General features: G+C 29.8%; 1 protein-coding gene across 1 annotated transcript; it reads left to right on the top strand.

Moving 5' to 3' along the window:
- Positions 1-4,368: 4,368 nt before the first annotated feature.
- LOC107874742 (F-box/FBD/LRR-repeat protein At1g13570-like) lies at positions 4,369-6,210 on the top strand. Its single transcript, XM_016721492.2, has 3 exons — positions 4,369-5,279; positions 5,381-5,536; positions 5,637-6,210. The coding sequence occupies exons 1-3, from the start codon at positions 4,503-4,505 to the stop codon at positions 5,925-5,927; spliced, it is 1,224 nt and encodes a 407-aa protein (XP_016576978.2). The 5' UTR covers positions 4,369-4,502; the 3' UTR covers positions 5,928-6,210.
- The last annotated feature ends 6,218 nt before the right edge of the window (positions 6,211-12,428 follow it).

Raw genomic sequence — 12,428 nt, 5'->3', positions numbered from 1 at the left:
AATAATAATCCAAGGGATTTTTTAATTTGATTTTGTTTTGTTATTGAGAGTGTTTATTTGATTAATTCGGGTTTAATTTTTTTTGAAAAAGAAAAAAAAATTTGGATTTATGAATTTCGAGTAGAGAAAGTGGAATCCATGGTTAAGGAGAAGTGAAATGGTTAGGAAGAAGGGAGGTAAAATTGAAATTACAGCTGCTACTCATAATCATAGATGACATACTAAATAAATGGAGAGAAAAGGTAGCAAGATTTTAGGAGAAAGATATGGAGCATAATTTGGAGCAAAATATGGTTCTTTGGAATGTATAAGAAGGAAGAGAGAGAAAATAAAAAAGGTAGGGATTTAAGTAATTAATTTAGGATTTTTGTAATTTTTTTTTTTCAACATGGGATGTAATGTAATAAGGCAAAGTTAGCATGTGTATATATGTAATTTTTCCTATATATATATACTATTTTTTTAAGGCCCGGGCTCAAACTCAAGAAATTTTATATTTTATAATAACATCATTTAAAATATGTAAAATAATTACAATTTGCTAAAAAGACATAAATTTATGCTAAATAAATGTGATGATTTAAATTTAGTTTTATACAAATTAAATTTTTGGGGGATTAAAATGAACCTCAAGAATCAATTAGTTCTTTTTACAAAACTTATGCTTAAGAATATTAAGTTTCAATTAATAAAAAAGATATTTTAAAAATAATTTGATAATAACTGATACCACTACCTTCATTTTTAATATTATCAAAAAAATTTAAATTTCACTATTTAAAATATGTTATTAATATTTCATAAGCAATGAACAAAATTATCCACAAACAACTATATTCAATTCATAAAAAGTAATTAGAAAAATCAATTAACATAAAAATCATAATTGGTTCATCGGAAATAAAATATAAATTTGTATAGTTACAAAACTTCAAAATAATTTTAACTGTTTTTTTGTTCCTCTTCTTCATCCCCAAAGTATTTGTACAAATTTCTTTCATAGCATATTATGTAATATAATTAGTAAGGAAAAGAAGAAGAGTTATGAAATGTTCATTCAACGGAAGAAAGTTCTCCACAATCATAATATGTTTTTAAAAAGAACGATTATTACATAAAAGATCTTATCTTTTTAAATACTTTATTGATACATTTTTTATTAAACTCATAAAAGATTAGGTTTCAATAATAATAATTAAAAAAGAACATAAAAAATAAAGTGCAATAAAAAATGGTAATAAATAAGATAAATTCTTGAAAACACATAAAATAGAAATATGTGTATAATATTAATTTTTTAAAGATTATTTTAATTATTTGAAGATAGATCAAGATGCTAGAGATAGTTTTTTTTAAAAAATTCTTTTTAATTTTGTCATCGAATAAGTATTGTCAAAATTTTGTACATATAATGTTATTGGAATATGCATTGAAAAAGTCATGAAATTCAAGTAATTTAATAGATAAAATGACTTATTAGATATTAAATATTTATACTTCTCAATTGACTTAATTAAACAACATGTAATTTATCTAAAATAGAATATTATACTGATAACTTTTAAGAGAATTTATCGATTAGTTACACAACTAAAAATATAAAGCCAAACTCGATAAATAGAGCAGTTTTTCATATTATGATATATCAGGTGCAAACACCCAAGTAATAAGAAAAGAAATGTGTGGAAAAATATAGTTTTTTCAACTACATATCACAATTTTAGAGGAAAAAAATAATTTTATCAACATGTCGCAATTTTATAGGGGAAAAAGTAATTTTATCAACTATATGTCATAATTTTAGACGAAAAAAGTAATTTACCAACCACATGTCACAGTTTTAGAAGTTTTTTAAAAAATAAAAACTACCATAATTTTATCAACTATGTCACAATTTTAGAGGATAAAAGTTATCATCCACATGCCTCAATTTTAATGTATTTTAAGAACAGTAAAATTATCATAATACCATTGTGAGGACTACCATATTTTATAAAAATAGTAAGAGAATAGAAGAAGAGTTATAAATATTCATACAACGAAAGAAAATTCTCCACAATCATAATATATTTTTTTTAAAGACCGATTATTATATAAAAGATTTTATCTTTTTAAATAATTTATTAATACATTTTTTACTAAACTCATAAAAGAGTAGGTGTTAATAATATATAAAAAGAACATAAACTAAAGTTCATCAAAAAATAGTAATAAATAAGATAAATTCTTGAAAGCACGTAAAATAGAAATATGTGTATAATGAAATCTTCTGAGAGAATTATCGATTAGTTAAATAATAAAAAAATATAAAGACAAACTCAATAAATAAAATAGTTTATCATATTATGATATACCAAGTGCAAACGCCCAGGTGACACGAAATAAAATGTCTGTAAAAATTAATTTTATCAACTATATGTCACAATTTTAGAGAAGAAAAAAATAATCACAATTTTGGAGGGGGGAAAGTAATTTATCAACTACATGTCACAATTTTAGAGGATTTGACAACATTAAAATTACTTTAATGATATCTTATCAATTACATGTCATGGAGAAAAATAATTTACCAACACATGTATTAATTTTAGAGGATTTTAAGAAAATTAAAATTACAATAATGTCATTGTGAGGACAACCAAATTTTGATATCCTCTCTTATATATAAGTAAAATAATATATATATATATATATATATATATATATATATATATATATATATATATATATATATATATATATATATATATATATTTGGACACATACATTTCACATTTGTTGCCAATCTGCCTAATCACAAGGGATTTGAGTCTCAATTAATGGTGTATATTTACAATATAGCATGTGTAACACTATATATATTTATGTTTTTTTCCCTATTTTCTTCGGTAGAAACCTCACCTTTTGATTTATTTATTTATGAATGACTACAGTAACTTGAACTTCACTTGTCATGACTATAAGATTTTTCAGATTCTTACAAAAGAATATAATTGGACTAAATGTTTGACCATAAGCCCAAGAGTTAATTAGTGGAAAAATAACATAAATATACACCTTAATTTATCATATTTACACAAATTTCTAATCTTACAAAGTAATTATAAGAATTTTAACTAATTATGTATCTTCGTTGGATATATCGGAAGCTAATTATATATCCCGACATACCCAAAATTGAAAAAATGTATCAGGAGTTAATTATGTGTCTATACAAAGAAAAAAATGTATCTTTGTTGGATGTATTATGTACCTCGATCGATCCAAAATCGAAAAAAATATATCTAAAGCTAATTATGTATTTTTATATATAAAAAAAAATGTATCTAATCAAAAGTTAATTATGTATTACGACAGACTCAATATCGAAATTTTCAATAATTATACAAAATATGAAGATTTTCTATAATTAAGCTCTAAAATATTGGAATTTATATTATTTTTCTCTTGAAAATTATACTTTTTTAAATATCTATTTTCTTTTGGCTAGTTTTTTGGTAGTTTCTATAAGTGGCAAATGAATAATGGATTGGAGTGATGAGTTCCAGCGAATCAACAAGTTAATCACACTTAATGAGTTAAAATGTGTATTATAATTTAGAATCCAACTTGTCTAATTCTTATTACGTTTTTATTATTTTATTTATTCTTTTATAGTATGTTTTATCACTTTATAAAATTATTATTCTTAATTATATAAAATATATCAAATAGAATAAAATATTTTTAACAAAATTCTCAGGATCAATTTAAGGTGGATATGAACTAACTTATAAATTATACTACTAAAATAAATAAGCAAATCAAGAATCTGCCAAAACATAAAACAAGTGAGCAGCTATAACTTCTTTAACTGATTTTGGCGCCACTATATATATTTCTTATCATATGAAGATAGATTTGACTTTTGAGTCATCACATAATCAAGGAAAAAGAAGAAGCTATTTTCGTCTGCTTATCCATCGTTTAATATCTGCTTATCCATCGTTTTCTCTTTAGTTTTTCTATCATTTCTTCCTCTTATGTTAATTAGCTTTCTTGGTTATTTCAGTAATGTCATTTTGGTGTTGACATACTCTCACTTCATACGCAAAATTTGGGTAAATCTCACTATGAACTGTTTAAGTGTTATGAGTTGACTGATTATCGGTCTCTTTCTTCTCGTGATTCTTGTTTATGTTCTTGAATTCTTGGATCAGATTACTGATTGTAGTTAGAACTCTTACAGTTGACAATGTGAACAATGATTTTCTTGATAGTTTACCCCCTGTCTGCTGTTGAAATTCACTCAGTGTTTTATACTTGTCAAGCAATTTCAGGGTGAGATTAAAGTTTATTTTTTGTTTATGTGTAATAAATTGACTGATTATCGGATTCTTTATGTTCAAGAGTTGTTGGATGGGATGACTGATTTTAATTAGAACACTGAGTTTCTTGGAGATTGCTCATTTTTTCATCCTTGTTTATGTTTTACAGTCAAAATATTGGTGAGATTTTGCACTATGATGGATCCAGACGTACTTAGCAATCTCCCTGATAATGTAATTGATGAAATTCTTATCCGTGTGCCTTTTCGAGATGCTGTTTGCACAAGCATTTTGTCGAAGAAATGGAGATATACCTGGTGTGGACTTCCACATTTGATGCTTGATTCTGACTTTTGGAAACCTCAAAAGGATACAAGTAGCTTTACGACGAGCATCCACAACATTATGACTCGTCATTCGGGAGCAATTACAAACTTTACCTTGTGCATTCAGTACTGGAAAAGTTGCCCTCGTATTGACAACTTGTTATCTTTCCTTTCTGGAAAAAACATTCAGCATCTTGTTCTTAGACTTCCGAGATCATTCGAATTGCCTTCTTCATTTTTCACATGTTTGCAGCCGACGCATCTGTTTCTCCAAAACTGTTTGTTACTTCCTCCACCAGCCTTCAAAGGATTTGATCGGTTAATAGGTTTAGAGTTACATGATGTTACGATTCCTTCAAAGTCGCTTGAAAGTTTGATCTCTCATTGTTTGTTTCTTGAGCAATTGGTGTTAAATATCTCAGATACTTTGATGAGTGATGTCATTGAAATTAATGCTCTTAAGCTGAGATCATGTGACTTCACGGGCGATCTGGCAACTATCTGCTTAAATCGTGTCCCTCTTTTGGCTAAACTTTCTCTCAGGCATTATCACGAGGACTGGAAAAAATTTGATGTCGCAAATTTTTTAACATCAAATTTTTTTGAATCTTGTTCTTCTCTCGAGCATCTTCACTTGGATTACACGGTAAATATGGCTTCACAACTCATCATTCTGTTGGATTTTCTGTAGTTATACACATTATTTGACATTCGAGTCATCCTGATTTTTGGCTTGTTTCTTCCTAGGACGTTGCTAGAGGCCAAGAAATACCGACAGAGCTTCCCTTTCATCTGATGTGTGTCAAACGCCTTTGTATGTGTATTTATCTTGGCAGCGATGAGATTCTGTGTGCTCTTTGTTTGATAAGAAGCTTCCCATTTTTACGATATCTGGAAATTCAGGTTTCTCTTTTCATTCTCTTTCTTATGTGGTGGCTTTCTTCTTTTTATACTCAAATCATCAATAAGCTTACGTAGTTGAGTTTTGTCATGTTTTTCTTAGATGGAGTACAATATTCTGCATGATATGCCGGCTCTAGTAAGTCTTGAAATGGAAGCTTTTCCAGATGTAATATCTAAGCATCTAAGGGAAGTTAAGCTAATCGAAGCTAATGGCAGTTTGCGGGAGACGCAACTTATCAAGCTTTTGTTAGCCAAGTTACCCGCGCTGGTGAGAATGTCCATCAAGCCCCACACATGTTTGGAACAATCTGCAATATTCAAAAGACTTGCTGATCTAAGAGAATTTGAGCGCGCATCACCTAAAGCAGAAGTTCTCTTTAAACTAGTATAAGCACCTACATTATGTACCATCATGTTTGATCCAATGTTCAATCAGAGACCATGCATGATCTTTGGGTAAAATGTTTTGGGTTCTGAAGTTAAAAGACACAAATGAATGTATTGATGCAGTAGTTAAACATGTGTTTTGCCTAATAGCCATTTTAGATGGTTTCTTTAACTTTGTCTTTACTGTTACCATTACATGTCAGTGCTTGTAATGTGACTGACATCATAATTTCTTCTTCCTTTCTCCTCTTCTTTGGTACTATCTTTTTCCTCTTCAATAGGGGTAGTATTATTTACAACTGAAACTTGTTTTCCACTTCTCTTACGCACATCATTTGCTAGCATTTCTGGGTCGATATTCACACCTTTTACAATTACTTCATTTTTCCAAGGTCTATCGTAACACATTCTACGCATGCATACAAGCATCACAATGCATTTGAACATTCAACACAACTGTTACTTTTGGAGGAGGCTGACACATATATTAAACCCAACCAAAAGGTACACTATTAATTTGAGTTCGGAGCCTAAAGGACAAGTTTTTCATCCAAATTTTCGAAGGGGCATATGAAAATGAAAAATTCCAAAACGTCCAAGGCGAACACGGCCCATTAAAAGTTGACATCGTCAGTTACTTGGCAAAGTGCAATGCGGAAGCACGATTTTACCTTACAAGTTAAATGAAATCACTTACCTTATCCTTTGAAAGCGGGGAATAAATTCCCCTAGAGAAGGCCTTTAACTGGTTGATGGGTCTTACTTGTAAGTCAAATATGTGCTCTCACCTTGCAAGTTTGAATCCCATGATATTTGCCTTGTAACAGCTTTAAAATTTGCGTAGACTCCTTTCATTTGCGTCAATCCTAAAGATTTTCATCAAAGTGCATGACTCAAAATATTTGTTGAACTTTATTTATTTATTACTTTAAGATGAATGATAATAAGGTAAGAGTAAATTTACATTGGGGTGGTGGACATGTCTGGAGAACCTTTTAAAATAAGATGCTTGAAAGGAGATGCTCTGTAACACAAGATGAAAGCAGAGAATTTAACTAAGACAAAACTCAAGGCTGTACACAAATACGATTTAACAATAGATGTAACCTCCAAGTCAAGAGTCGATTGTTATTTTTATTTATACATTGGGCAAATTCAAAATTAATAAACTGAAACATCCAATTCCATTTTATCTTGTGACTATTTCTCCACTTTTATGTGGCTCCTGAAAACGCTCGTCAGTACTGATTTAGACTCCAAAGATGCCTTCAGCAACTCCAGCGCCTGCAAAATAGCAGTAGGAGTTCACTAAGTAGGAATAGTTAATCGAGGTAAAAAGGAAATGCAAAACAACACGAGCAAAAGTTATTGAGTTTATTTCAAATACACTGAATGGTGTAAACAAATTTTAGTACTATCAGTTCACCCGGAAAAAGATTCAACATGTAACCTGTTATAAAAGGTGGGATTCTAAAACATATTAAAACACAGTGATACTGTAGAAATGCTTTAAATTTAAGGATAATTGATTACCTCTTCCATTCCGAAACTTACTACTAGCTCCTCTAGTACACCTACATCCTTGACATTAAACTTGTTGAGAAGGGCAATGCACGAAATGGTGGACATGGGCTTAACGACCAAGTCATCTGTCACCATGTATGTCACCACATCCTTCACGAAACCCTTTGTTGCTGGCACAGCAGATCCACTCGCTACTGGCGGAGCAACATACATCAACTTTCTTGAAATAAGACATTGACAACTTATACATTTTGCATTAAGGTCATTAGAAACAGCTGAGTGGGAACTATTGTTGGAACAGCCATAAAAAGTCTTCTCATGTGTCGGACCGTCATTCAGTAATTAAAAAGGAACAGAAGAGATTCCAACTGAAGACTTGGGTTTTAAAAGGATATCCTTGCATTGGTTTGATTGAATATAGGTGTCCTTAAGATTTTATACACTTTCGTAGAGGTTAGGCAAGGATCCACACATTCCTTTCTCCTTGAGAAGCCTAATAACAGTTCCCGTAGGCAATGAGAGAATCTGAAAGAGGAAATCTACACAATCCTTTTCAGCCTCAGCAAATAGTAGTTTGCCAGCATTAGTATCAATCAAAAGCTTCATGCTTAATTTGGTGTCAGAAGTAGTCGTCATTGTGTCCTGGATGTTGAAGACCTACAACTTTATCAAAGCACAAACATAGTAAAGAAAGAAAAGCTAAAACAGGACAAGTTAGGCCACGTAACGAGACTTAACTTTCTTTTGATTCCCTTTCAATCCTACTACTACATACATAAAACAGCAGCATGTGTATAATTACAATTGCAGCAACTATATAATATAAAGGAATTCAAATTGTAGCTACAAGAGGCAAGAATAGGTGCTATGTTATCCTCGGAGATTTAGAGTTTTTTTCAAATTTAATAATCGCTAGGTGTGGTCTAATACAACAACAACAACAACAACATAACCAGTGTATTCCCACAAAGTCGGGTCCGGAGGTGTGGTCTAATACACTTAAATATTTGCAATTGCTCCATCTTCGTTTAACTTTTGACACAGTAGTGAAACAGTTACCTATTGCATGCAGTCGAACCGATACACTGATCAAGATTCTCTTTGTTAATCTCAAATATGGAGAAATGCAATGAAACACAGACTCTATCTAAAAAGTCTTACCTTAAAATAGATTAGGAGTTATCTAAAAAGTCCCACCTCCCACTAGCAACTAAAATCAGATATCAGGCAACTCTGTCCACCAAGGCTAGGAGGACAAGTGGAAAGAAATCACCTAGTGTTATATAAATAAAACTCCAGAGAGTTGGCTTCTTCATTGCTCATGTGACATGGATATTACAATTATTAAAAATTCCTAGAATTTTGCACCTCTAATGTATATCCTTTTTTTCAATTTATACTTTATCCTTCAATTTTTAAGATTTCCTCCCTAATCTTTCCATTTCGTTGCATGGGATATATGTCTCGTGTCACCACCAACAATTACCAGTAACTCTGTTCTAGACTATATATAGGTAACTCTACTCTAGCCTTGGCATGCAGGCTATATAGGTAACTCTACTCCAGTCTTGGTGGAAAGTGTTACCTGATACGTGTTGCTCGTGGGAGGAGGTAGATATCCCGTAAACTCTATTCTAGCCTATATAGGTAACTCTACTCTAGCATTAGTGTACAAAGTTAGCTTGTACCTGTTGCTAGTGGGTGGAGGTGACAGATATACCGTGAAATTAGTTGAGTTGCACACAAGATGGCACAAAAACCACAGTTATCAAAAAAAAGAAAAGAAAGATACAGGTTTAGATACTAAGTACACTAAAACTTTTGGAAAATGCATGCTTTTCTATTTCATATAAATTACAATATTTTGAAATAACAAAAGGATTTTTGTGAAATTGATTCCAAACAAGGGACACATTAAAGAATTAGGTGATCAACTTTGTCCTTAATGAGCTAATAACTTCATGAAAGAGTAAACAAATCAATAAACACAGGAAAATTTTTAATTATACTGAACCAACTTAACTTTTAGTATTTTATAACATCCAAAATTCTGAATCTGATAAGCTAAAATTAGCATGCTTATAGAAACTTTTAACAGCAGTCGTATAATAATTCTACATCAAAAAAATTACCTGCAAAGAAAAGGAGAAATATTAGAGACTGATGGACAGTAAACCCTACGTTTGAAAGAGGAAAGAAGGACCAGTTCTTTTGCGTGAAAGGAAATTCTAGAATCTTCTCGAATTTCAAAAAGGAATATATGTATTTTCTGCAATAAAATTGAATAATACGCACAGAAAAAGTAAAATAATTAGTTGGGCCTATAGGACAAGCCCACTATCATGAACATTTGAAGAAGAATGCACACAAGTAGCAATTTAATTGCACGATTTGCTCTTTAAATGAGTTTAATTTATTTATCTTTTTTATCATTTATTTTGAGCTTTTTAATTCATTTTTCAAGTTTGAAAGAAGTAATTATTTTGAGTTTTTATATTGATTTACTATTTAATTGAATTTCAAAAGGCATCATACATTGAATATTCATTTGCAAGAGTTAAAAGTAGTTAACCCACAAACTTTGAAATAAATCTCACTTAACCTTTCATTCAGTCCACGTAATATTCATATATACGTTTTCCATGTTTCCTATAGTATATATTATTCTTTCTTTTTGAGTCATGTTAATCTTCATCTTGTGTTCTTTTGCATATTTTATTGTGCATCAAAAAAAATATCCAGTAACCAAAATATTGTGCATGACCTTCTTAAGCTTCCTATTAGTAGATTATTAGTATTTGGTGACTATAAATTTGAGCCAATGATGGAGTAAGTATTAGGTCATTATGAAAGTGTAATTCATTTGTAGTTGGAGAAGTATGAAATTGTTTTCTTTCCTTTTTCGTTTTCGATATCATTTTTCAGTTTCTTTCTTGTACTAATATTTTCATATTTGGTTCAAAAATAATTGTTGTTCTTCCCCTTGTTTTTCTTTCTTCTCTCCAAGGCTGTATTTTACTTAAGCAAGAATGTAATATGTGAAATTTTATTTATTTTCTTACCGTTTTCATTTGCAATGCATTAGTTTGTGTGATATTTTATTTTTGCAGAAATAAGAGAAGACTCGAAAATCATCATAAAAAGATTTATGAAGAAAAGGACAAATTCATTATCGTCACTAGCAACTTGACATGAATATTTTTTTGGTAAGGTTTTTTCTATTTTTTTTTATAGCTGAATAGTATAATATTGGTACTTTTAAAATTTGATGTGGTATAAAAAAGACGTTTGATGATCTTCATTTGATCACATGCAAGGTATCGAAACTTTTTTTATATTTAAAATGTTTAAATGGCTTAATTTTATTTTTACTGATTGTTTATTTACTCCTAGGTGGGAATACACTGGGTTTGTTGTTGTTGTTGTTGTTGTTTATTTACTCCTACTTTGTTTTTCTTTTAAATATAGGCATCGAAGAGGAATGAAGAGGTTGTGTATTAGAGGAGTTTAAAGTTCTTCATTTTTTGTTATTGTTACTGCGTTTTGAGCGAGTGAGAGAAGAAAAGACTAGAAATTTTTTTACTGTGGGCGAGAGTTTGATCTCTTCTTTCTTCATCATTTTACAAATGAATTGACTGATGAACTAATTACGCCAAAAGGATGTAGGCAATTTTTTTTCTAAGAGAAAAAAAAGTAATATTTAAATTTAATTAAAAATTAACAATCATTTTATAATCACTAATATGCTAACAAATTATGTTATGGACTATGGTTATATTTATGTTTGATTTTTTTTCTTTACTTTTTTGTAAGTCTTTTCCTCATCATTTTTTTATTTAGGGAAAAGGCATCGTTTCCACCCCAAACTATACCCGAAAATTTGAAACCACACCTAAACTATACTAGTGACCTATTACACACCTAAACTATAAAAAAGTGAAACTATTTACACCCTGTCAGGCTACCACCACTTGCATGTGGTGTAGTATTTTACACGCGCTGCCACATCAGCACTACGTCAGTAAAAAGTATCACTTTTTTATAGTTAAGGTGTGTAATAGGTCACTTATATAGTTTAGGTGTGGATTTGACTTTTCAACTATAGTTTGGGATGGAAACGATGCCTTTTCCCTTAATGTTTTTAGCCGTTTACTTTTGTTATTTAATAGGCTGGACGCGCGTAAAATAAGTGTAACACACGCGCCTTAGAATGAGGGTCGCGGGGAGGTAATAATATCACTTTTATATAGTTAAGGTGTGTAATAGGTCACTTATATAATTTAGGTGTGACTTAGACTTTTCTTGTATAGTATGAGGTGGAAATGATACCTTTTCCCTTTTATTTAATACAATTCAACTTAAACTATCACTGATGTGGCATGCCTCAATGAGCGTCATTTCTAGTTATCTATTTTCTCATTTTCTTGAATTTTTCTCTAATTTTATATTTAGAAAAATTTCAGAAAATTAGTTACTCTTTACCGTTTCTCTTTCCTCGTTATTACTGTTATTTATTTCTTTTTCAATAATTATTATATTGCCTTCTTTTTCTTTCTGCAATTATCAAATATATATCATCTATATTTATTACTTTCCTTATTTTACAACTTTACTTACTTTTTTATTCTTTCATTCTTAAATTAAGAAAATTTTTTAAAGAAAATTGTATCCTAACCTAACGTATGTTAGATAACAAAATCATGCAGAAAAGTGAAAAATAATATATTAGCAACAAGGTATATAGATATAAAGAAAGTATAATAGCAAAAAAGTATATTTGGTAAAGTGTAATACAATAATAAAAACAAGAGAAGGAATATATTTTTAAGTTTCTTTTACAAAAATAATTAGTGTATTATTATTATTATTATTATTATCAGGACAATGCATTTATCTACTACACATTTAAATCATCATCAATTGAAATTAGTACACATTTAAAGTAAATAAAAAAATGAAAGGACCAAATCCCTTTCATTTT

The sequence above is a fragment of the Capsicum annuum genome, chromosome 6 (genome assembly GCF_002878395.1).
Source record: "Capsicum annuum cultivar UCD-10X-F1 chromosome 6, UCD10Xv1.1, whole genome shotgun sequence".
Taxonomy (NCBI): domain Eukaryota; kingdom Viridiplantae; phylum Streptophyta; class Magnoliopsida; order Solanales; family Solanaceae; genus Capsicum; species Capsicum annuum.
Note: the sequence above shows the minus strand (reverse complement) of the source record. Positions and strands in the feature narration are given on the sequence as shown.

What these genes read in the sequence shown, in the direction of transcription:
- LOC107874742 (XM_016721492.2), top strand. Translation starts at nt 4,503, where the DNA reads ATGATGGATCCAGACGTACTTAGCAATCTCCCTGATAATGTAATTGAT. An exon ending in ATCTTCACTTGGATTACACG is followed by an intron (nt 5,280 to 5,380) that starts GTAAATATGGCT and finishes GTTTCTTCCTAG; the next exon opens with GACGTTGCTAGAGGCCAAGA. An exon ending in TACGATATCTGGAAATTCAG is followed by an intron (nt 5,537 to 5,636) that starts GTTTCTCTTTTC and finishes TGTTTTTCTTAG; the next exon opens with ATGGAGTACAATATTCTGCA.